Source organism: Callospermophilus lateralis, chromosome 2 (genome assembly GCF_048772815.1).
Source record: "Callospermophilus lateralis isolate mCalLat2 chromosome 2, mCalLat2.hap1, whole genome shotgun sequence".
Classification (NCBI taxonomy): domain Eukaryota; kingdom Metazoa; phylum Chordata; class Mammalia; order Rodentia; family Sciuridae; genus Callospermophilus; species Callospermophilus lateralis.
Window position 1 is genome coordinate 62,896,156 of NC_135306.1, and position 26,837 is coordinate 62,922,992.

Below are 26,837 nucleotides of genomic sequence, written 5' to 3' on the forward strand. Positions count from 1 at the left end.
TTCATGTCTCTCCAGTCAGAATGGCAATTATCAGGAATACAGGCAACAATAAATGTTGGCGAGGATGTGGTGTAAAAGGTACACTCATACATTGTTGGTGGGACTGAAAATTGGTGCAACCACTATGGAAAGCAGTATGGAGATTCCTCAAAAACTCATAATGAAAGCACCATTTGACCCAGCTACCCCACTACTTGTTTTATACCCAAACTACTTAGAATCAACGATACTACAGTAACACAGTTACCTCAATGCTTATGGCAGCTCAATGCACAATAGCTAGATTATGGAACCAACCTAGATGTCCCTCAATAGAAGAATGGATAAAGAAAATGTGGTACATATAATGGAATATTACTAAGCTTTAAAGAAGAGTGAAAGTATGGTATTTGCCAATAAATGCTCGGAGTTGGAAAATATCATGCTAAGCAAAATAAGGCAATCTCACAAAACCAAAGGCCAAATGTTTTCTCTAATATGCAGATGCTAATTCACAATAAGGGAGTACTTTAGGGAAGAATAGAGTTACCTTAGATTAAGTCGAGGGGAGTGAAGGGAGGGGAAGGGAAGGAATATGGGGATACGAGGAATAGTAGAATGAAACAGACATTATTACATTATGTAATACATACACACACACACACACACACACACACACACACACACACACATATGACTGCATGACCAATCTGATTCTACTCAGATATTTACTCAGAAAAATGATAAATTATATTCCATCTATGTATGATATATCAAAGTGCACAAATACATTCCACTGTCATGTATAACAAATTAAAACAAATTTTAATTTTTTTAAAAAGTTAGATCTCTAGTTACATAGTTTGAAAGGCCATAGAGAAGTGGTTAAAACCTGATACTCTCCAGTCAGACAGACTGGAGCTAGAATCTTGGTGTACTATATATTCCCTTTGTGACCTTAGACAATTCACTTACCTCTGTGAAAATGTTTTTTCCTCTTTAAAAATGGAAGATAATAAAATATCTACTTCATATTACCATTGTCAGAAATTATTCCAAAGGGTGCTTATAAAAACCAAAAGTGGGAAATGAGAATTTTATATCATTTCCCCTTACTTAACAATGTTAAAAGTTTATTTTCCAATAACATTATATATTCCTTGAAAATACATATTTTCTTGATTTTTTAATTATTGTATACTGTTAGGTAAATATACTAATTTTTAAAATTATAAACAATGTACACTAAGATAAGATTTTAAAGCACATTCATGTCATTGCAATGATACACTTATTCATAAATATCTGTGTACAACTTTACAGAGGATACTTAAGAATTAGCTGTTCAAAAAATAGGAGCATTTCAAAGGCCCTTCATATCTACTGCATCAGAAACTCTCTAGAAAAGTTTACTAAATTCTGTTATGATGAAAAGTGGGAAAGTGTTTATCCTATCTTTGCTAACACTGGCCACTATATTTTTTTTCTATAGTTTGTTAATTTGAGTGACAAAAATCAATCTTGCTGTTTTAATTTGGAACACCTCCATTTTCTTTTAGAAGAATAAGGGGAAGCCAAATGCTGAGGGCAAAGACAACAAGTAGAATAGAAAACCAGAAGGGAATGGAATGGAACCAAAGAAGAAACCATGTAAGGGAGAATAAAATAACCATCACTAAAAGAATCTTAAGTACCTTAGTCTGGAAATTAGTTCCAAATGGAGATAAACATTTATAACTATTTTTTTTCTTATAGCATTTGAGAGATAGAAGCATAAATAAGAAAAAAAATCAGAACTGTATTTTCACTATACTAGGAAATAACCGGGAAAGTGAATCTGATAGTCAAGGGGAAGAGGGTGATATAACTGCAGATATATGTGAAAGTAATTTCAGTGGTCCACCCAGAAATCTACTCAACAAGGAAAGAAGTCAGTTAAATCTAGAAAGTGGCTAACAGGCTTTAAAAGGAGGACAGTGTCAGCTGGGCTTGATAGTACATGCTGTAATCCCAGTGACTTAAGAGACTGAGGCAAAAGGCAAAAGCCTCAGCAATTTAGCAACATCTTGTCTCAAAAATTTAAAAAATGAAAAGGGCCTACAGTTTAGCTCAGTTTTAGAGCACCATGGTTTCAATCCATACCATTAAAAAAAAAAGAGAGAAAAGTGAATGTCAAAGATATTAGCAATACCCATGCTATTTTTTTAGTGTAAATTGAGAAGAGTCAAAACATACAAAGTAGAAGCATCTGTTGGTAATTAGAAGAGGAGACTTCAGGTTCTGAAATTCCATCAGCAAGGTTATTATAGGGAATTACAGAGTTCAAAGTACTCTCATCTAATACAGACACAGGGTAGAAAAGTTGAGAAGTTTTAAAAAGGCATTGGTTGGGCATTCATGCAGGAAGTAAAGTGAAGAAAATAATGAACACCCAAAGTACTCAAGGATTGTGAAGTGATGGTAAGAAGGAAGAATAACAATCATATTCAGAAAAGACTAAGAGTTTTGCTTATAGTTTCAAAGTGGTAGCGGTAAGGTATACAGATCTCTAAATTCTAGATCTATACCACAGAGGGATAGACAATAAAAAGGATTTTTAAAAAGCTAGGCTTAAATTAAGGCAAGAAGGTAAAGGATGTAAAGAACATATGTTAGGTATTAGTTCATTAGAATTCATGTGGCAGAAGAAAGGCTTCAAAATAGTTTCTTAGCTCTTTTTACAAGAATATTAAATAAAAAATACTTTCCTTGTTTATTTATAGTATGCTTAAATGAATTTAAACTCAAATAGTTATGTAAAATTTTTAAATGTTTTTAGAAGATTAAAATAATAATAACAAGGAATGCTATAAATTATGGCATAATACTTTTAACAATTAGGTTTCAAAGAGTATTAATAAAAATTTTTGATACTATAATAAATGAAAAATAGCAAGACAGAGAACTATATTCACATAATGATTCTATTTGAAAGGAACTATTATGTGGGAACACAGAGATGAACAAAGAGAAGGCATTTTTATTTTCCAATTTCTCCAATAATACGTATACATCATTTTCATAACTAGAAAAAATACTTTTAATAAAGAAAACAAACATTATAATTCTGTCTGTTGATTCTTCCTGTTTGTTATTTAAATCAGTGATGTTTTGATGTATTCTTTTTATGACTATTTCTTAAGTACCAGTATGTATTGCTGAATTTGAACCATATACGTGAACTGTTTTACTTCAGTATCTGAGTAACTTGTGTGCTTATGTGTTAGGGCTAAAGGAACTTTCTTTTATAAATTAAAGAAAAAAGAAGCAAAGAAAAACAAGATCAAATAAACAACAAAAGAGTATATGATTAGTAATTAAATTTTTTGGCAAAAAAAAAATGCCAGAAGCTTTCAGAAAAGGGAAAATCAATGACAAGCTGGAGACATGCAGGAAAAGCTTTATGGCATTGATGATAGTAACAGGCAATACCCATATGGCTTAGTCTTTCCTAACTGGAAACAGAATATAAAAATAGGACATCAATAGAAATTTCTATTTCCTTTTTATTCAGGAACATACTTAGGATAAGACACTGAACACAGTTTAAAAAGAAAAATAATCCAAAAGTTTAGTTATTTAAAGAAGACAAAACAGATGATGTGGGAGAGATACTATAAATTTTACTGCTAGATCTATCATAAAGGAAGTTTTGAAAAAACAGACATAAAGATTCTAGCACTCTTTCAAAAGTTTTTTTTCTTTGTTTTCAATAGTTTTATTATTTATTTATTTATTTTTAAAGAAAGAGAGAGAGAGAGAGAGAGAGAGAGAGAGAGAGAGAGAATCTCAATATTTATTTATTTATTTTTTTTTCAGTTTTCAGCGGACATAACATCTTTGTATGTGGTGCTGAGGATCCAACCTGGGCCACACGCATGCCAGGCGAGCGCGCTACCGCTTGAGCCACATCCCCAGCCCCTTTAATGGTTTTAGAAAGTTTCAATTTATCTTTAATGTTACTTACTTTATGATTAGAAAAATTGCAAACAATCATTAAAGTTCTACCCTGATTTGAGATGAAAATCTCTGTTTTTAAAGGAACAAACAGATGCTATAACATGTACATTTTCTAGTCTTTAATATTTATTTTCAAACCATGGTTGAAAACTTCAGGTGAAGTATGGATGACAGAACTATTTGAAAACCTCCTAATTCATACTTCCTAATTCATTTCTGCCTCTAAATTGGTCTTAACCATCAGCTATGAAAAAGTCCATCAATATTTAACACAGACATGCCTGAATAACAGGGAAATACATAATTTTTATTACCTCTCTAATCAGGTAAATAAGAAAGGGAAAATTGTAATTATGTTTTAAGAAAGCTCAAATATCCATTACTTTAGAAAATAATGAAAATCATCAGATTTTAAACTAAATAAGAGTAATCTGAATAAGTGAACAGTAAGCCAAAAGGCACTAATTGAACTACTGAAGGGTAGCTTTATCAATGTAGTTACTTTTTCTAAGCAATATATAGAAAAATATGTCACATGTCCAAAATTGGCATATGTGCCTAAATATTAATTCTCTTATAAAATATTTTAATAATATAGAAATATACTTATATCCAGCTGAGTTTGAATTATTACTAATATTGAGATTGTTGATTACAAATATGAGATTGTAAGGAACATTTACAAAATGGAAATTTTCTAAAAACAGAAACATACCCTAGCAATACCAGAAAATATTCCTAAAAATAATTTTTTAATATTTTGATACAAACAGGTATATCACAATTTACTACAGGCCTATTTCACTTAGGAATATTTTCTGGGTAATTCTAAACCAATTCTCACTAAGTACTAAATAATAACACAGTGTTGCATTCTTTTGCAAAAATTTTTATTTTTTATTTTTGGGGCCTCACGCATCCTAGGCAAATACTCTACCACTGAGCTACATCACTAGTCTTGCATCCTTGCAAATTATGACCAAAAGTATGTAAGAGCCATCCATGTATGACCAAAAGTATGTAAGGGCCATGTTAATGGAATTTTTGGTGAAAAGCAACTTGCAATAAGGAAGCTATGAACTATCTCAAAATTAAACAACAATCAAGCATATCACAAATATGTATAAAATAAGTAATGTTGACATTTGTTTCCAATCACATCTTAAGAAAATCTTAGAAACTGTGATCAGCATGGAATTTAAAAAGAATACAATCTTATCATACTTTCTTCCAAGGCTGTCTAGTTCCTAGAGTGCTCTTTAGATTGAAAAAAATTCTGATTCTAATAGCAACCATGATTTTTCACTTTAGATTCTGGAATTTGAAATATTGACTTTTTTCCTAGAAAGTCAAGAAAGGTCTTTTGTTGTTGCTGCTGTTGTTTTGTCTTCAGTTTTATTAAAGTAAAACTGGCAAATAAAAATTGTGTATATTTAAGTTATATAACATGATGATTAAATATATATGTATACATTGTGAAATGATTACTTTAATCAAGCTAATTAATATAGAAAGGGTCTTGATCATACAAATGTTCACATATTCATGTTCATATTAAGAAGAGATATAAGAAGAAAATTAAAAAGCTAATTGAAAATATCACTTTCAACTGAGTACAATGAAATTTCACTAGATTTCTTCCCTTTACTTCAAATAAATCAAACTTTTATTTCTAAAACTTTCTTTGTACTCTACCAAAATAAAAATTTCTAAGAGAGATAATAATACCCATTAAAGGCTTTATCTAGGGACTAGAGAAATTAAATTGTTCAGAATCATAGGTAAAATAATTTTAAGGCTCTCAGGATTTTGACACCAAAAATTATGATCAAATGTTCCAATGACTAGTGTTTATGGACATGAAAATATCTGTATACGACTAATAACAAATTGAGATGTATTCAACAATAAATCCATGAATAAGTCATACTGCATTAATTTCTGCCTTTTATGTTAATCACTTAGACTTTTACCATGTGATCAAAATAAAACCTTTTTGAGTAGAAAAAAAAATAATTTTATGTCTTAATGGCACAATATATGATTTGCCACAGAAAGACACTAGAAGATGCCAATATAACTGAAGCATATTTACACACCCCAAAAAAATTAAAATCAAAGAAGAAATGAACAGAAGAAATAGCATGGAATTAGAAATAGGGAAACAAAGACTCACATCACATCTGCCACTATCTTGCTATATAACCACTGGCCAATTATTTAACTTCTCAATACCTCAATTTTTCTTGTCAAAAAATAAAGAGATTTATTATTGTATCTAAGGAATCATTCCCCAAATTGTTCTAGAAAACACTTTCAATAAAATGACAATAAATAATTGAGAGAGACATTGAAAAGTCTTCTATGGTCTAATTAAGTTTAGACACACTACATACTACCAAGAAATTGGTTCTAGTGACATATAATGAGGCTAAAGTCAGCTAGTTTGTTGGAGGACTCTAAGATATTTCTCAATGATCCTCACCTTCCAGTATTCATGTTCTTACATAACATCTCTTCCTTTAGCATGTGAACTAGATTTCTTGACTCACTTGTGAAGAAAATATTGCAAGAGTGTGATGATGTGCTCTCTGATTCTATATATTAGGAATATTTTCTGGGTAATTCTAAACCAATTCTCACTAAGTACTAAATAATAACACAGTGTTGCATTAGGAAACAAATTTTTACTCCTCACACTTCAGATCTGAGGCTTTCAATGGCCATGTGACTGAGTCTGGAAGTAGTTCTTCCCCTAGTAGAGCCTTCAGATGAGACTGTGAGGCCTAATACCTTGAATAGCTAAATTGTTGCCAGGTTCCTGACTCACAGAAACTGGAGATAATAAATATTTGTCTGCAGCTGCTATGCTTCAGGTTAATTTGTTATACAGCAATAGATAACCAATATACCCCAATACCTAGACTATTTTATAAATAAGGAACAAACAGAAAAGTATTAATGTAGTTAAGTCAAGCAAGAGTCCCACAATCAAATCAATTTGGGAATTACTGCCCAATTTAATACCCTCTTGAAGATGTTCATTGCATATCTCACAATAAAAGCTCTGAGAAGTTCTTCATTTCTTTCCTTCAGTTCTTTATTTCACAGAACATGTCAGACAACTAAGCCTTTATTCTAAAAACACCCCTTAAAATATTTATGTAAAGTGAACTTTAGATACTCTTAAAAGCCTTTCTTATTCTCACATAAAATGTTATACTCTATTTGAAAAACTTAAGATACCTTGCCAAGTTGCTGTAGAAATTTCAAATGTCTCTCTTCAAATTGTGTAGGGTCTCTGTCTTCAAATGCACCAGAAAACCCTAGGGCACCAATCCTCATGTTTGGTAGCATGTCATTTTCTGTTAATAGTTCATAATCTGGAGAAATACAGAAAAACACCATCTTAAGTTGGCAAATACATTCTCTGCATTAAACTGATATACATTCAAGCTGACAAAATAATAAGAGTGAGTTAGAAATACTAAATGATATAAGAAAATGCAAATGGTTAGATTATCTTAATAGAGCTTTTACTTATTACTCGTATCTGATTCACCTTCAAGAAATATTTTACAAAGAATGAATGATTATTTTACAAAATAGGTAATTTTAATATTTAAAAAATAAGGTATATATTCTGATTTTTGTGGTGAGAATGGTGAGTAGGACTGAAGCAGGAAGTACCCATGGGGAAAATACATGTGTATTTAGCTCAATATTTGAAAGCAGATAAGAACAACCAAAACCAAATTCACTTCATGTTTAGAAGATCAATCATTAATAAAATATACAGGAACCAGTTGAAAACCTAAAGAACTAGTATTAAAAAAAATCAATGTAGTCAAATAAACATTTGTACAACCCAAATAAACATGCTTCTCATTACCTGGCAAACTAAAATTAAGTTGGAGTCTAATACTCCCATGTTGTGGGCATGTAATAAATTCTGTTTCTTTTTCGTTTTCAAATGAGCAAACAAACAAAAAATGAAGTTACTGAAGAATAAAAGGCATTTTAAAAAAATAAAAGACTACCCAATCAAGGAGATCAAAATATGTATAAAGCATGAAAAATCATATAAATTAAGAATGCCTAGAAGACATCATAAAACTTTTTGATAGGGACTGCAGAATTAATAAAGTTTATTAAATACAACAAAGAAAGATAGTGATCAGTATGATGACTTAATCAATACATACCTGGAGTAAATAAACTGTTAAGATCTCGTATAATGGCTCTGAAAGAAGGCCTAAAATCTGGTTCATAATCCATGCAATTATTTATAAGGTTTGCTAATTCTGTCCACTTTGGTGCAGGAAGCTGATGCCTATCTTCATAAAACTGTAGCTTCTACAATTAAAAAACAAAATGCTGAAAATAAATTGTATAATGATATACAACATTCTTATTAAAATTAATGTGTTAAGAAATATCAAATCATCTGGAAGAAACATGAAGGATCACAAAGTCATTCTAGAGTCAGTCTGTATCAACTTACTCTTTGAGAATCTAGAGCATTCAGAGGCTTATCTCCTCCACTGCAGATTTCCCATAAAGTGGTACCAAAACTCCACTTGTCTGTTGCCAAATTTAGATTTTTAGGATTTTCAATGCATTCAGGTGGTACCCATGGTATTCTCTCCTGAAGAACTTTTAAATGATAGGGACAAAGTATAATAGTTAATAATCCCCAGAAATAAACCAGTGTTTTACATGCAAATAGTTTTCAAATTTATTTGAATAATTGAGTCTTATTTTGTTGGAGGGGGAATGCTCATGCTCACACTTGCATAAGCTTGGAAGGTACATTTGAGATAATCTAATTCAATATTGCAGCTTTTAAAATGACAATATTGAGATGAACAAAACTGACTAATTTGTCAAAAAGGTACACAATTTGTTAGCAGAATGGACAGCATTAGAATCCTATACAAGGAATTCCTTATCACTTAAACTTCTTTGCATTACACCTTAGCATCTCAACTGGCATACTGCTTTCTCTATCTCTTCCCATTAGTTCACCTTTCAAAAAAAATTTTTTTAAAAATATAAAATTTGCCCTAAATACTTCCTGATATTTAAAATTTTTCTTTATAATGTGAAAATAGTAAATGTGTTATTAAATGATTGAAAGTGCTTAATGATTTATTACCACTGGCCATCCTGACTTTCAGATAAACAAGGATCAACAGACATTTACCATAACATGAAGTGAATGACTAAATTATACTAAAATATTCTAGGTATTGCTAAATTGTTTTCTGCTCAGATCATGGAAGTTCTAAAGTAAAGTTTCTGTGGTCCATGACTGCAACAGAAAGATGATATTCAAAGGAAGAAGAAGCAATATAACTCTATCATCTAATATTCTGGCACAGGTAGATAAATAGATTGTATATACATAATAATACACTATTATATCTTTCAGTATATTTTGGTAAAGCAATGTGAATATTTTTGCTGTATAATCAAGATTAAAGAGGACATCAATTCCCCTCCCCTTCAACATATGAATGTATTTTTTCTCTATCTTTATCTCCCATGGGAAAGGGTAAAACTTCCTTGAGTGCCAGATCTAAGACCCTATAAGATTTTCTGTCCTATACTATATTTATTGTTTATTATTGTCTATACTATTATTATTGTCTATACTATTATTGCTGTCTTCACTTTTGGATAAGTCATCAAGTTTAAGTACTACTGGATCAAGTAAGATACTCTACATCACTTCCAAAAACATTGATCATTTTAGATTCTAAATTAGAACATTTCATTAGAAATTTAGCTAAGACGATGAAATACAATTATAATATTATTTGGATACTACCACCGCCAAAAGAAAAAAAAAATTTCAACTCTTTGAAACTTTTACTATTAACTTACTGTGTAAACAGAAGATTAACAGACACACAAAAAAGGCTTTTTTAAGAAGAGTTATTAAATGTCAGAATTAGCCAAATAATTAAATGAGATCTCAAGCTGGATAATATCTTTTTTCAAACAAAAAGTTTTTTAAAAGTAACTAGAGAAAGGGAGATTTTAAACATTTACCATGGCTCAATGAATAATATTAGAAAATTTCAAATTAAAATGAAATAAAATCTCATTTTCCATAAAATAACTATGGACCAAAATTCATAACATAATTAGGGACCAAAATTGTTTTTTTTAATTATCTCACAGTCCACAGTGGCATGCTTATCATGAAGAAGAAATGGACAAAGACAAGGATGTAACTGTAACTTAATTGAAACTGTTAAAAGGGATAGCTTAATATTATTATTTAATCAATGTTAAATGCAATCCCTATTGAACTTACTGTCCTTTGGTAAAACTGTAATACTGATGCCAGGATCACTAAGTTTGATGAAAGGAGGATTTCCTGTTTTCCTGTCTTCTTCTCTGATAAGCAGAATATTTTTGGCACATACATTCCCATGAACAAGGGATTTTTCTTCCTGTTAAAGTTAAAAGGACATACATTGAAATATCAATCCATAAGTATTTGAGCATTTAATTTGGTCCAGACCCAAAGTAGATTTAAAGAAGAAAGATATGTAAGATAGCATAATAAATATTAACATGGTAGCATGCTTTGAGACAGTAAAAGTTTTTATGACAGTACAGTTTTCATTTGCACTTTACATAACACAATATACCCAGGATGAATAAATTAAAGCTACTCAGTATTACTTCACTTTCCAAAGCTAAGATTCTAAACAGTATATATTTCTAGATGGGAGGAAGTATTGTTTTCAGTTCAACAATAGGACATAGGTACATTCTGAGGGGTCTGAAAACTGGGTTGACATTCTAATATTCTGCTTCTCTGTCAACACTGCTTTCTACTGGACTTAAGGTTCAACTGTCCCCAAACACTGTAACAAGGTATTTTCTGCTATCCACAGCAACACAACATATTTCAGCATAATTTTTGGTTAAATTTTCTAACCCAACTGACACACTACAGATTGTCCAACAGTAGTTCTATGAGACCAATAGGATGAAAAAACTGTTTCTTTCTAAAGGTATTTTATTTAAAATGTATATATAAAATAATCCCTTTCATCACCTAACACAGATTTTTTGAATGACTCAGCATCTCACAAATTTATTTCCTTTTGCCAGATCAACATAATTTTACAGTGCTTCATAAAATAAAACAATAAGTTGTGATAAAAAATGCTAATTACTTACTAGAAAATGCATGGCCCATGCCAACTGTTTAGCCACTTCAAGTTTCCATAATATATTTATAGAATTTTTATTCTTTTTCAGATATGTATCTAGTGATCCATATTTTACAAACTCCTGAACCAGAATATCTGCATTAAAATATAGGTATAAAATAGGGCTCAAGTATAAATATAATTAAAAATGTATGTTTTAAACTTTTATAATTATATTTATAGTTATCTTTGGATATCATAGATAAATTAACTAAGCAAAATTCATTAATATAAATGAAATTTAATTAATATACAGAATTTTTAGTTTTTAGTTTATTCACAAGGGTAAGATATAGCAATATAAACAATTATATATATATATATATTTGAAATAATCACATGCAATATACATTATACAATATTATATATGCTATTACTCTAGTACAGATAAAGACTATTTCTGATATCAATATCTAGTAATTCCAGTCAGTTCCATTAATAATTCAGTCTTATTTATATACTTTGTCTTCATGATTCTAAATAAGGAATTATTTGGAATTATTTGAAAGGGCCAATTGTTTCAATGTTGTACTGAACCAGCCAAAATCTGTATTGCCATAGTAAACATAAAAGGTTGTAAGATGTTTGTTTACAATAATATTCTATTGTTTAGTCATTGTAACAAAAGGTGAATTAACTATCTTCTGCATTTTAACTTCATTCATTGGGTTCCTTTTCAACAAGGCATAACTGTACAGTCCTAAAATGTTTTCTGGTTCAACAATATTTAATACCTACTAAATTAAAGTTTACACTGATACCTAACTGTGATCATGAAATTGAATTTTCTATATAAGCAAGAAAAAGATTCTCTGGGAGAGGCATGACACTAACATAAGAAAGCAAATGGTTTTACTTACTCTCGTCTCCACAGACACATACTCCATAATTTAAAACCAAATGCTTATGAGAAAGCTGGCTCATCATGCTTGCTGCTTCAAAGAAAGACTGGGGAAAGAAAAATAACAAGACATGCAAAAAAATTATTGTGTGACTTTTATTCGTTAGTATCCATAGTTCAGAAAGATACTCTCTGCCATTAAAGAAATATAATTTCTCCTATACTCAGCAGGCTACAGTGTGCTTTGGTACCCTTATATGGACTTGCAACTGACATCAACCTTAATTTTCATGGTGAGGAAACCCTTAAGTAAGTCTGGAATACAGAGATAGCAATGAAATAAAGCAATAGTGGTAAAGAGTACTATGAACAATGCAAGTCAAACAGGCTTAGACCCAGAACTCCTGGAATACAGAGAGACACCAGACATGTGATATAGAACTGAAGTAGGAGGATATAAACTTTAAACAACGGTTCCTAAATAATTAAGAATGGTCTCTGTGCAAATAAATAACACCTATCTCAGGATACTGGTATTGTATTGATATCACTCTAACAACCAAACTTTGACAAGAACTTCTAATTCTATGAAACCCATAAGGCTCTGGAGAGCCAAGTTTAAAAGCCACTAATTCAGTATATGAAGAGATGTAATAATACCCATAACACAATGCTAAAAGTAATTAATTTGGAAATCAGCTATTATTTTTAAAATTCCTATAATTTTCAATAGCCCCATCGGAACACATTCTCAAAAAATTCCTTGACACAATTTTTAAAATTACAAATTTGAAAATCTGTATACATAAATCTTGTGTGCATATGAAATCACATCTCTACATAGTATAAACTACATGAACTGCCCAAAGAACATACATACCTCTGAATAATTTCTATGTGCTTTATCCAGAACTTTTAAAAGAACTTCCGTTTCATGCAGTTGACCATAGTCTCCTACTTCTCTTCTTATACCTTTAAAAATTTTTGTAAAAGTGCCTTGACCAAGGCTTTCATTCTTTAAAAGTAAAAAGAGATTTAAAAAATGAGTAAAATGGAGAAAGATGTGGGAAATAGGAAATATAACCAATGATGAAGACAAAAAATACAAGGCCATTGTAAACATTTCCTTTAAAAACTAAATCTAGATTGGAGATTCTAAATTAATTGTTTTATTCTTCTTTAAAAGTAATTAAAGACAGAAAACAAGGATTAATTAATAAAGTACATTTTGGTTCTACCCTTTTAAAAAATCTTCTGCATTGGCTGTAATTATCACTTTTTAAGAGTCAAGGTTTACCTACATTTATAGATGAGTCTCTTTTTCTGTTTGCCTTTCCTACTAATGCAAGAAAAAAGTAAACCAGTGTGGTCTGGGAAGGCAGAATATCTGACTTGTTCCTTATCACTAACTAGCTGTTTGACTTTGTATAGGCTATTTTCTCTCTTTGTGCTACACTTGTCTTGGTTTCTTCATCTGAGGAATAAGGAAAATAACAATCTTTCCCATAGAATTTTTTTAACAATAAGTGAATGAATACATGAAAGCACTATGGTACAGACCATGACACATAATAAATTCACATTAAATAACAGCTACAACTAGTAACAACAGTAGCAGTATTTCTTGTATATCCTCATTGACTGCTGAAAGCCTACACTCTGAAGCAGGATTATCGGTGTCCATATCCAAGCTCTACTCCTCTTTAGTTCTGTAATGTTAGTTAAATTTCTTGGCCATGAGATGTCATGCCTTTACAGTCTGGGTAATTCTACCATCTCTTCATGGAATTTTAACATCTATTAGTCTTCAAATTTCCCTTCCCTTAATTTATTTTTCATTTCTTTCTATTTGCTGCACCCTGGATAATTTCTTCAGGTCTACCTTTTAATTCAATAATACTCTTCAGTTATGAGTCATCTGCTTTCTGATCTGTCCATTTCACTTAAATGTCAATGAACATATATTTGATTTCTGGGTCTCCCTCCAACAAGAGTTCTTTATCCTTTAAAATAATGTCTTATTAAGCTGGGCACAGTGGCATACACCTATAATCCCTGTGACTCAGAAGGCTGAGGCAGGGAGATTGCAAGTTCAAAGCCAGCCTCAACAAAGTAGGGAGGCCTTAAGCAACTTAGTGAGACAATGTCTCAAAATAGAAAATAAAAAATGGCTAGGGATGTGGCTCAATGACTAAATTGATGGATTAGCTTAACCCATGGATTCAATCCCCAGTACCAAATAGTAGTAGTAGTAGTAGTAACAACAACAGAAACAATAATGTCTTATTTTAAGTTGTTTTCATTTTCCCATGTTTTCCATTCCTTTGTTTATCTTTAAATACACATGTTTTGCAGATCACACTGGTAGCATAAACTAAAATTCAAAAGCTTATGACTTAAATTCTTAGTAGAGTCTCTTTTTCCTAAGAGCCCAATTCAAATAGACAATGTTCCTTTTCCTCTCCTTTTGCAAGTGGGTCAATCTTTCTTTTTCCATATATATATTTTGAATTGAGGATGAATATTCTTGAGGGATTTGACTCAGAGATGGTCTCACTTTTAACTCCTATCCTTGCACAGCCTAACATATGGCCCTCTTCTTTGTACTGCTTTAAATTTTAAACTCCATGATAAATGAAACTAATCTCCATCCTCCCAACACCAACAGACAGCCAAATCATCAGCTCTTATATACTGTTTTGCTTTTAGTTCTTTCCTTATTTTTAATCCCTTGAATTTCCCTTAATTTCTTGAGAACTTGAGATTTAAGATATGTCTTTTATAGATTTTAAATTTTTATGTTTTGTAGAGGAATATTTTTAAATTTCTGAAAAAAAGGCTTTCATTCTTAAAATAATTAACTTTGCTAATTTCTCACACAAGATTGGCATATTCTTTATAAGAAATAAAAATATTTAAATTGCAAGTAAATTTTAACAGTATGGTTTATATCAAAATAGTTCCAAATGTCACACGAATATACGTAGGATAGTAAATCAAGAAAATAGTTATTGTTTTAACACTTGTTTTCTTTTTTTTTTTTTTTTTTATTTTGAGGTGCTGAGGATTGAACCCAGGGCCTTGTGCATGTGAGGCAAGCACTCTACCAACTGAGCTATATCCTCAGCCCACTGTTATTGTTTTAAGAGGATTAAAAAAAGACAATAATAAGTATCTAATGACTTACGAATATTAAATCTTCATTTCTGATTTTGTGAAACACCATTTGGTTCACATTATTATGCCTCTGTAATGTTGGTGAGGTTGGTACATCAGAAATGCCATTGGTTCTGAAGACCAGAAGATTTGATTTATCTAGGAGAAAAACAATAAAAATATATTTTTTGTATATATATATGTGTGTGTTTATAACTATATATATCATCAAAACACACTGAAAATACGAATTGCTACAAAGATGAATAAAATGAAATGTGTCCTATATGTAAAAAATTCTTAATAACTCATTGTTGTTAATCTTTTTTCCTAGAAAATTACTTTAGGGATCTATTCATTGAATTTTAAAGTACTCTTACCAATTATTTCATACATTCAAAATCATAATGTCTTCCTTAACAAATATGATTTTTTCAGGCATTTCCATAATTTTAATAAAGACTTATTATCTCAATAAATTACCAATCTATTTTTTAAAATATAGAAAGTAAAATCCTAAAAGCATGTTTAAGTTTATATTTAAAACACCTGAGAATTTGGTAGTGAGAACTTCCAGTTCAATAAGTAAGCAACTGATTTATACCAAGTAATTATTATCTTTAAAATGTCATTTTTACAAAAACAGAAATTCAAGTCACTTATATACAATTCAAACCAAACTATACAATCCTATTTGATGATGTTTGCATGACAGAATGCGACAAATTTAACTTGGTTTTGGACTACTGCTTTAATATTTCTTTTGAAATCCATGTATTTAAGTTACATCCCACCACAGATGCAATGCAAGACCAGTAATTTTTTTAAATAACTAGAAAATTACCTTTTGGCTTTGGGGGACAGCATTTAGTAAACTGGAAAATTATATTGTCTGAGCGAACAGTTTCCATCTGGTAGCAATTCAAAAGATCTTTAAGATTACTGAAATTCTTCTTAGTTCCACTGAGATTATATTCTCTATTTTCATTTTTAGTAATCAAACAGTGTTTATATTCAATGACACTTTCTTGCTTCAAAGTTTAATTATAAAGACAGGGAGAGAAAATCACAATAAACATCATAGTGATTATTTTGTCAAAAAAAATCACAAAACAATCAACAGAATATTCAGACATTTGAACTGTGAATCCTAAAGTAAGTGCTGGTATAGTGATATAGTCAAGAATTTCCTCAAAAAAAGCATAATTAAAATGTCATATAGCCTTTTACTAAAAGCAAGTAAGAAAGCAAGAAAAATTAATAGTAATTTATTAGATGAATAATATATAAAATCTAAACCTAGTGTTATCGTGGTCCTTCATAAGTTTGCTTCTCCCTCTATGTTCAACCTCAGTTCCTGCCCCTTCCAACATGCAATCTATTTTATAACCAAATTAAATGACTTAAATAATTTCAAGTACCTACCACACTGTTCACACCTTGGTAACTGTATTTGCCATTCCTCTACTATGATTGTACACCCTCCCTGAAATGAACTGTTACTCATTCTTTAAAACTCAAATCAAGCTCTACTTTTTCTGTAAGGTCCTAACAACAGTTACCCATTTCACAGAAAGGTTACTGAATACTTATTCCATTGCACCACTATTTTATTTGTTATAATTATCTCTAATATGGCACTTCTAATATTTTGCAGTTTTAAAATATTAGTCTTATGTGCTATACTATGAATTTGTTCCTCCATCTATTTTTTGGGGGGGTGGGGTAGTAGGGATTGAATCCTATTAAATGCCCTAGTAAGGGCAATTAACCAACCCTTCTTTATTTTTTATTTTGAGACAGGGTCTCACTAAGCTGCTTAGGGCCTTGTTAAGTTGCTGAGGTTGGTTTTGAACTTGTGATCTTCCTGTCTCAGTCTCCCAAGTTGCTGGGTTATCTTACTGTTTTTAAGCTGCTTTTTATAAGCATATTCATTCTACTTAGAACCATTTACAAAACATCTACCAAACCCTCAATTTCAATTTCAAATGTTTCCTTCTCCAAAAGACCTTTCTTAAAAATTGCAATCCTTTTTGTTATTGTCTATATTTGTCAATGCTAGATAATTACTAAGTTCAATTTCGTATTTTTTGTTATTTTAAAATTTTTGACTTTCAAAAGATAAGTTTCTCAAATATAGGGTTATATTGTATGTTCCCTAATGCCTATCATTCACATTAGAGTGGGCACATGTAGTAAATTATATATACATTTTGAATTTATAATTCAGTGTAATGAATTGTTAAATGTATAATAAAAAGATACTCTAAAATTAGAATATATTATCAACTTTATACAATAGTAAATGATGAGAAGAAACATCCAACCCTTTGTAACTATAATGTTCTAATTTCAAAAAAAGAAAAACTAAAAAAAAAATGGTAAATGATGGAGTAATCTACTTTCTATATTGATAATTAATCCATTCTCTACTTTTACTAAATATAAGATAGTTGCTTTTATAATAATTTTATTACCTTACTTTCTCTATTTGTAAAAAGTAAAATGTATCTAGATATTGTTATAAAGGTTCTCAGAGTTTAAACAATGAAATTGCCTTATAAATGATATTATCTTTTAAGATAATTTCAAATACTAAGTAAATCTTAAATAAGGTTGAAGATTATCTATATTAACAATGAAGTTTCACTGCAGTTTTTCACTTAAAACAAATTACAAATCATTATTCTTAAAATTGGAAAATCACTAGTTAAAAGTGCTATGATATTCAGTTTCTTTATTATTGCTCTGTTTTGCTCTAATTAGTAACTGCTGCTAGTAAAAAACAAATTTACTTCTAATTTATTTTATTCTACCTGGGAGGATACAGATTTCCATTTTGTGAAGAGACCACCAAAAATCTGATGAAATGCCATTTGACACAGTGATAATACCCAAACATCAAACAACAAAAAAAGAAATGCCAAATAGAACCATAGAAGAACATTGTATATCATTTTATACTTTAATGAAAACACTAGGAATTATATATTTATTTATGCAGAATTCCTGAGGTAAATGACACATTATCATGCCAGTTATATCCAGAGCTGTAATTCTGCATATTAAAAAATAAATACAGTATGGTAGATAAATATGAAGAGGAAAGCACATGGACTAAACAACATGCTACTATTAATAAATGTGATATACTAACCTCAACAGCAAAAGTCAGAAAATACTTATTAAAGTCCTTAGGACTACATCGAAGTACATACAGCCCAGTTTGATTACCTGCTTTTTTCAGTTTACTGATGGCAAAATCCATTCTAAAGGTAAAGAAGAAAGAATTTGAAGGCTAGAAAGCACCATGACGTTATGATCAAATGTTATCCAAAAATTCAGAAATAAAAATCTAAAACTCTCAGAATTTTTAGAAGACTTCTCTACTTTATACGTTTACAATAATCTTTCAAGAAAAAAATTAAAGTACCAAGCTATTTTACAATAAGTTCAAAATAATTCAAGGCAATTATATTACTTTAAAAACACAGAAAAGATATTATGAGATAAAAATCACAAAAAAATTCACTCAGATATTTTGCCTCTGATCACGGATTTAATATTTTAAAAATCATACTCACTCTTATAAGATTTCATTCAACTATGCAGACAACATATCAGAAATACTCCTCATGTCTCTTGTATCATAATTTAAGTTACTAATACGAACAATTATGTGCACTACTTTAACATTTAGTACAATATCAAAGTCTAACAGAAGGCTTGTGAGTAGCTGGAAGACTAATGAGTTTTAAATTTTTCTACATTTTTGAAGCTGCACATCTTAAAAGAAAAGCAAAATATAATCTGCATGAAAGCAAGAACCATTTCTATTTCAGGTGTCACCATATTTGTCATGCACAGACCAGTGCTTACATTTAGTAGGTACTTAGTAAACATTCTATAAATAAATAATGGAGATAAGGGTCAGGGAATGGATGAATGAAAGGAGTTTTTACACTGTTGAATATATAAATTACAAAGATAAATTTCAAGAAGTTCAACCTTATAGTAACAACCATATTTATTATTAAGTAAGCACTGAGCATAGCAGCAAGTCTTAAATATTATTCAAGATACATTTTCTCAAACATTTAGGTGTAGGTTAAGTTCAAGAAACATGCTCAGAATCCCAAATCTTTTTTGTATTCAGGTTCTTCAAATATGATACCAATCATAAAGAACATCCTATCTGAAAAATAACTAGGACTTGCATTAAATAAATTTTATACATCACAACTAGCTTTACCCAGTGTTAAAGCCAGGTTCTATAATTGTGTAGGTCAATATAGAAGTTATTAGCCATACATAGGTATTTAAATGTAAAGAAATTAAAATTGAATTAAATATAAAATTCAATTTCTCAGTTGCAGTAGCCACATTTCAAATGCTAAATAGCCACATATACCTAGTGCCTACTGGATTAAATATCCTATATAAAGAATATTTTTTTCATCACTGATGAAAATCCTATTGCACAGTCCTCATCTAGAAATATGGACATCATATATACATCTTGCATTTGAGGCTTCAGTAAAAGAAGTTGCATTATTCAAAAATAGTAACAATTTTCAAATTTTGACTTGTGGTTCCTTTGCAGTATTTCAAAATTAGTGTAATATAAATTGGAAGTGTTCTTTTAAAAAGAACATCTATGAGTTAACTAAGTATGCAAAAATAACTAAATGTTAAACTTGTATAACCAGTTGTGAGTATTGTAGATTGGGACACAGATGGTAAACTATGTCCAAAATAATTGTTATGTAATCTGACTTATGCAAACAGACTTTATGTCAAAAAAGAAAACATAAATTATAATAATATTTTTCAAAAACTTCTAAACCTACATCTATCATACAAAATTTTCTTTGTAAATACAGTCACCCCTTGGCATCCATAGAGGCTTGGTTCCAGAATCAAATTTGCTCAAATCCCTTATATAAAATGGTATAATTTTCACATGTAAATATGTACATCCTCCTCTATACATTAAATTGTCTCTAGATTATTAATAAAACCTAATAGAATGTAAATTCTATGTAAATAGCTAGTACACTGTGTTGTTTAGGAAATAATGAGAAATAAGGTTGGTACATATTCAGTACAGACACAAAATTTTTAAAATATATGTTTTCAATTGTAATTGACTACATCCATGTATGTGGAATCTAAAGATAAGGGACTGTGCAACATTTGCTTTAAATTTTTTTTTTTTACTTTTAAAGTTGGTATTACTCACGAAATTGGGCCATGACAGTTGCTTTGTATATTTTCAAGCATTGTTGGAGGTGCTACTTCCTTACACAGATAATGATGCGCATCTGCTGTTAATCTGTAATACCCATCAATTAATGACACAAAAGACAAGGCTTCTCTCAATGAGCTAAGTTCAATTTCCTAAGCAGAAAAAAGAAAAATAAGCTGTTAAGTATCATTTAAAAAAGTAAATTGAATGCTAAATAATAAAAATTCACTACACTCCATGTAATATCATTTCTCCTATTTTTATTTTTTTAAATTGCTTAAAAGTCTTTTGTGATTCCCAGTTACTTTATCATGTACTTCCACTTGTAGTTCACTCTATATCATAATTTTACTATATTTTCCAATACCCCTATTTGACTAATATGAGTCTTCTCAATTAGAAATTCATTTAATCTGATATAAAAGTTGGTATTGAGAGGTCATAAGCAGTTGTTTTTACATACCTATTGCACACTGCTAAGTATTCAGGATATAAACTAAAATGTTAGGATATGTTGTGATTGTATCATTATATATAGATATGTGAACATACACTCAGCCTAAAATATAGTATTTATCTAATGGGAAAACATACATACGTACATATATAAAAGTACATATATATGTGTGTATATATACACACACACATATTCAATTTTATTATGTCATGAAAAAATAAAGCCCTATTTAAAACAATAAAAATATGTAGTAGTGAGGATTAAAGCTAACCAAAAAATGTGCAAAATGATTATTAGAAAAACTTCAAAACACTTGTGCAACACAACTTTTTATTTGAATATACAAATAAATAAATTTTTCCTGCATGGGAGAATCCGACATGATCAAATGTAAAAATCTTCCCTAAGTTAATTTTCCATTTTGTCAAATCCTAAAAATACCAACGAATACTAGAGGACATAGCAAGAAGAACAAGGCAAATATGGGATTCAGAGAACTAGGGATCCAACATAAGAGAGATAAGATGATAATTGACAGGATGATAAAAAAAGAAATGCTGAAAGATTACAGCTGTGGTTATTAACACCTGTATCTAGAGAGCTTCCAGGTGAGATTAGGAAAGCCATTACCTAGTGATCAAGGCAGAGCTTCTCTGGAAGAAAGAGACATTATATAATATTTGACAGGTTTGACCATATGAAATTTTATACTGAGAAATGAGCTACTTTACAAAGTCTTTGCAGGGAATGGAAAGACAACTATAAATACAAAGGGGAAAAGCAATAATTAGCTACTGGAAAAACAAAAGATTACAAAAGAATGGAAATGTGATCTGAGTATACTTCTTGGCTCTTCAATAAATAATATTTACATAATCATAGTAGAAACATAGAATAGGGAGTTAGAACAAAAAATTTAATAAGAAGTATGTGATATGTTTGAATATTTACTTGATAAAATAAAGCCACAAAAATAGTTACTGTAGCTGGGTGTGTTGGTGCACACTTGTACTCCCAGTGGCTCAGTAGACTGAGACACAAGGATTGCAAATTCAAAGCCAACCTCAGCAACTTATCTAGGCCCTAAGCAAGTCAGCAAGACACTATCTCTAAATAAAATATAAAAAGGGTTGGGGTTGTGTCTCAGTGGTTATACACCCCTGGATTCAGTCCCTGATACAAACATTCTCTCTCTCTCTCTCTCTCTCTCTTTCTCTCTCTCTCTCTCTCTGCGTGTCTGGGGGAGGAGGGGGGGAAGGGGTGGGGGGAAGGGTGGGGAGGATACTGTAAAAGATTCTAGAAGCAAAATTAAAAGTCTTTGAGAATTACAAGTCAGTACAACAAATGATTAATACTCAATATGTACTGGGGGGAAAATCCTATAAGTCAACTAAAATTAAAAAGTAAAACTAGTCAAAGGATATGAAAAGGCAATCCATAGAGAAGAAATAAATATAGCTACCCTATATAAGCACATAAGAACTGCTCAATCTCAGGTTCCAATTAAATAAATAAAATATAACAAAAGGAATGCATTTTTACTCATCAATTTTGCAGAAAAATTAAGACTGATAATATTCAGTGTTGGCACAGGTTACAGGGACATGGGGGTATACACACATTGGAAACAATGTTGAGACGCACTTTAAAAGTCTATCAAATTATAAGTATTTATATCCTTGACCTAGCAATTTCACTTACGGGTATATCTCCTAATGAAATATTGACATATGTATTTAGAAAAGCATATTCAAATACCTTCTTTTAGCATTTTTTGTAATGACAAAAAATAGCCAAAATTAAGTGTCTCACAATACAATTATTATTAATTCTAAATTAAAGATATATACAGTATGGAATGATATGCAAAAGTTAATTATAAATTATAGGTTAAGGTATATATTCAATATAGAGAAAGATGCAATAGTTTTTTTTAATTAGATCTATATGTACACAGAATGACAAGTCTTTATTTTTTTTTAAATCAAGTTCAAGAACAATACATAAAGTATGGCCATATTTTTGTAAATAAAACATTTGTTTTAAATGACAATGAAAACATATATTTTAATGAAAATGCCATATATGCTGATATGTGTAAAAATACAAAGGCTAGAAAAATACATACACACAGATGGTCACCTATGGAAAGTGGGATAAGACTGAATGAATGTTGATGAAAAAGAATAACCTACTTGTGCTTACATAAGAAAACAAAGAAAAGGGACACACATAAGTAAATATAAAACAATACTGACTTAAAACATAAGAGGGGATAAAATGAAATAAAAGTATTTTAACAATCAAAATAAGTCAGAAATAAAACCAAACAAAATTCATGGGACAATCAGAAGCCAAATAGTAAAATGGCAGACTTAAAACCCAGCTGTGTTAGTAATTATGCCAAATTTAAATGGACAAAATACTATATTAAAATTAAAGATTTTTATTCATAAAAAGTAATTATTAAAAGTAAGATGGCAACCCACTAACTAGAAGATAGTATATATTTTAACAGATATCCTACAAAAGACGTGTATCCAGAATTTTTAAGAACTCTACAAATTGATAAGAAAAAAACAAACAAGTGAATGAAAATGAACAAAGACTTGCACAAGGACTTCATAAGCAGGCTATTCAAAAGAATAATAAGTATATTAAAAAGTGTTCAACATCATTAATCATCAGGGCAATGAAATAAAAACCACAGTGAGCTTCCAGTATGTATTCACCAGGATCACCTTTTTAGGCACAAAATTATAGCTTGGTGACCATATGGGGCAATTGAAAATTTCATACACTGATGAAAAAAAGGTGCATTAGTATAACAACTTTGGAAAACTGTTTATCAGTATCACCATGACTCAATAATCCCACTCTACCAATAGAAGAATGAATTTTAAAATGCAATACTGATTGTGGATACTAACACACAAAAGGGTGGTGAAGAATAGAAGTTCAGTGGATTGGGCAGAGGGATAAGAATGGGAAAGACAGTGGAGTGAGTCTGATACAGTTTTCCTATATACATGAACACACCATAATGAATCTCCACCATGTACAACCACAAGACTGGGATCCTAATTAGAATAAGATATACTCCGTGTTTGTATAAATATGTCAAAATATACTCTCATTTATATCTAAAAAGAATAAGTGTTTTTAAAAATGCAGTACTACCCAGGAATAAAAAAGGAATGTGTTGAGAGCCACAGCCGAAGGGGCTCCAGCAAACTTTCAGACTGCCAGCTGATGATTGGCTCACAGCGGCCCCAGCAACACCTAGCTGATTGGCTCCTCTGTGGAGATGCTCATTGAGCTGTTTCCCTGCCCTTTCAGACTACCAGCTGATGATTGGCTCACAGCGGCCCCAGCAACATCTAGCAACATCTAGCTGTTTGGCTCCTCTACGGTGATGCTCATTGGGCTGTTTCCCTGCCCTTTCAGACCACGGAGCTGCTCATTGGGGGACTTTTTTGGCTCCGCCCATGTGACCCAGCCAATCGGCCTCAAGAGCAGGAGGATTGTGGGAGGAAGAGGTTGTTGGGGTGTGTGGCTTGTGGGAAGCCGGTGGTGGCAGTTGGGCTCTGAGGGTTTTTTCCTGAGGAGCTGTTTTGTTTATCGTGGGTGATTCTAAAAATAAAGTTAGTTTCTTTTGACAAGTGGCTCCTGAATTGTGCCCAGCCAGACTGCGGCAGGAATGAACACGTAAAATCATGAGTTTTCAGATATGCTAAGAATAAGACCTAGATTTTTTAAAAATACATACAATATTATTCCATTTATATAACAGAGCAGAGATAATTGAACGTAAAAGTCAGAATGATGGGTACCTTAAATTGGAGGCAAGGGTGCAAAGAAGCATGTGGAAATCTTCTGAGAATACTGGAAACAGTCTATACCTTAAACCAGGTATGGCTACACAAGTGTGTGCATATGTAAAAATGTATTGAGCTATATACCTAAAATTAATGTATTTTACTGTGTTCAAGTTATGTCTCAACAAAAGTGAAAGAAGAAAAAATAAAAGAAACAAAAATAAAAGCTATATTGAACTACCTCAAAATTTAAAACGTCTAGGCATCAAAGGACACAAACAACAAAATAACAAAGCATACTATGAATAGAAGACAATATTTGCAAACCTATGTCTGATAGTGGGTTAATGTCCAGAATATAAATAACTATTACAACTCAACAACAAAAAATGGCAGCAAGTACATGAAAAGATGACCAACATCACTAACCATTAGGAAAATGCAAATTAAAACCATAGTGAGATACCACTTCATTCCCATTGGTATGGCTATTATTCAGAAAACAGAAAACAAAAAGTGTTGGTGAGAATGTGGAAAACCTAGAATGCTTGTGCACTGCTAGTAGGAATGTATAATGGTACAGCTACAACAGAAAATAGTAGGGTGGTTCCTCAAACAATCACATACAGAATACCATATGATCTATCAACTTTATTTCTTGGTTTATTTCCAAAGAAATTGAAAGCAGGGTCTTGAAAAGATATTTGAACATACATATTTACAGCAATGTTATCTACAATAGCCAAAAGGAGTGGAAACAACCCAAAAGAGTATTGATGGATGAATAGATAAACAAATATGGTATATATATATATATATATATATATATATATATATATATATATACATACACACACACACACACACACACAATGCTATATACATCTATTTTAAAGGAAGGAAATTCTGACACATGTTTTAACATGGATGTATCACATGCTAAGTAAAATACTAGTCACAAAAAGATAGTATTGTGTGATGCCACTTATAAGAGGTTTCTAGAGTAATCAAATTTATAGAGACAGAAAATAGAATGAGGTTGCAATAGTTTTTAATGGGTACAGAGTTTCAGTGTTGCAAAAATAAAAAGTTCTAGAGATTGGATGCACAGCAATGTGAATATACTAAACATTACTGAACTGCATGCTTAAAACAGTTATGAGTCTAAGCTTTATTTTGTATATATTTTACTAAAATTTTAAAACAATAAAAAGACAAAAAATGCCAGTGTAAAGAGAAAAAATGGTAATAAAAAACATAAAACTAACATATAATAGACTGGTAGAATGCAAGAATAAACAAAAATTAGTTACTTTCTTATATCCATCAACAATTTATTTGACAAATAAACTGAGAAAAGTTCTTACTTCTAATAAATAACAGAAAAGCATAATACATCATTAATAAAATTCAGCAAGAAACATGATATATCAAAATGAATAAAACTATCAAGTTACTGAAAAACAATATAATCCATGGATACAAGAGAAATATAAGGTATTCCTAAAATATATGTTATATGGAAAAGAAACATCAACTCTTCCCAAACTAATCTTTGATGCAATTACAACAAAATGTCAATGTAATATTTTTAAGAAGCTTTAGGAATACTCACAATTAAGAACTTAGGTTTTCAAATAATGGATTTGAATTTAAATAGCCTTAACATTTTACCAATACTGTGACCTCGGAAAGTTATTTAACTTCTCTGTATTGCAGACTTCATAAATTAAGCCAACAAGTCCACACACCTTTCCATAAGGAATATTACTAATAGAATATTCACATTAGCATCGACATACTTTTCCAGAAATACTTATTATAGATGCAGAAGGGGGTTGATAATTATTAAACACCCTTTCATCCATCCATGAAATTTTATCACACTCTTAAACTAGCTCCTAGAACACTGTGCAAAATGCAGGAAGTACAAACACACATGAAAATATAACTCTTGCCTTCAAGAAGTTCATAGCCTACTAGATAGTAGGTATACTTTATCATGTTTTTATCTACTAAGAACAGGAAAATGTGCTGAATAAAGTGACTTATAAGTCAGTTGTTTTTTTAGTAATCTTTTAGAATCAATCATGTCTTACAGATT

The 26,837-nt window shown here is 30.6% G+C and overlaps 1 protein-coding gene across 2 annotated transcripts in view; it reads right to left on the reverse strand.

The window, feature by feature from the left end:
* Jak2 (Janus kinase 2) overlaps window positions 1-26,837 on the reverse strand; it is a 147,384-nt gene that overhangs the window by 19,802 nt on the left and 100,745 nt on the right. For both annotated transcript variants that reach the window (XM_076846003.2, XM_076846002.2), the window contains exons 9-19: window positions 20,453-20,610; window positions 18,368-18,479; window positions 16,055-16,241; window positions 15,242-15,369; window positions 12,935-13,069; window positions 12,074-12,161; window positions 11,182-11,309; window positions 10,304-10,442; window positions 8,483-8,634; window positions 8,184-8,334; window positions 7,225-7,361 (exon numbers count right to left, since the gene is read on the reverse strand). In XM_076846003.2, coding sequence (XP_076702118.1) covers window positions 7,225-7,361; window positions 8,184-8,334; window positions 8,483-8,634; window positions 10,304-10,442; window positions 11,182-11,309; window positions 12,074-12,161; window positions 12,935-13,069; window positions 15,242-15,369; window positions 16,055-16,241; window positions 18,368-18,479; window positions 20,453-20,610 — 1,515 coding nt within the window. The remainder of the gene's footprint in view (window positions 1-7,224; window positions 7,362-8,183; window positions 8,335-8,482; window positions 8,635-10,303; window positions 10,443-11,181; window positions 11,310-12,073; window positions 12,162-12,934; window positions 13,070-15,241; window positions 15,370-16,054; window positions 16,242-18,367; window positions 18,480-20,452; window positions 20,611-26,837) is intronic.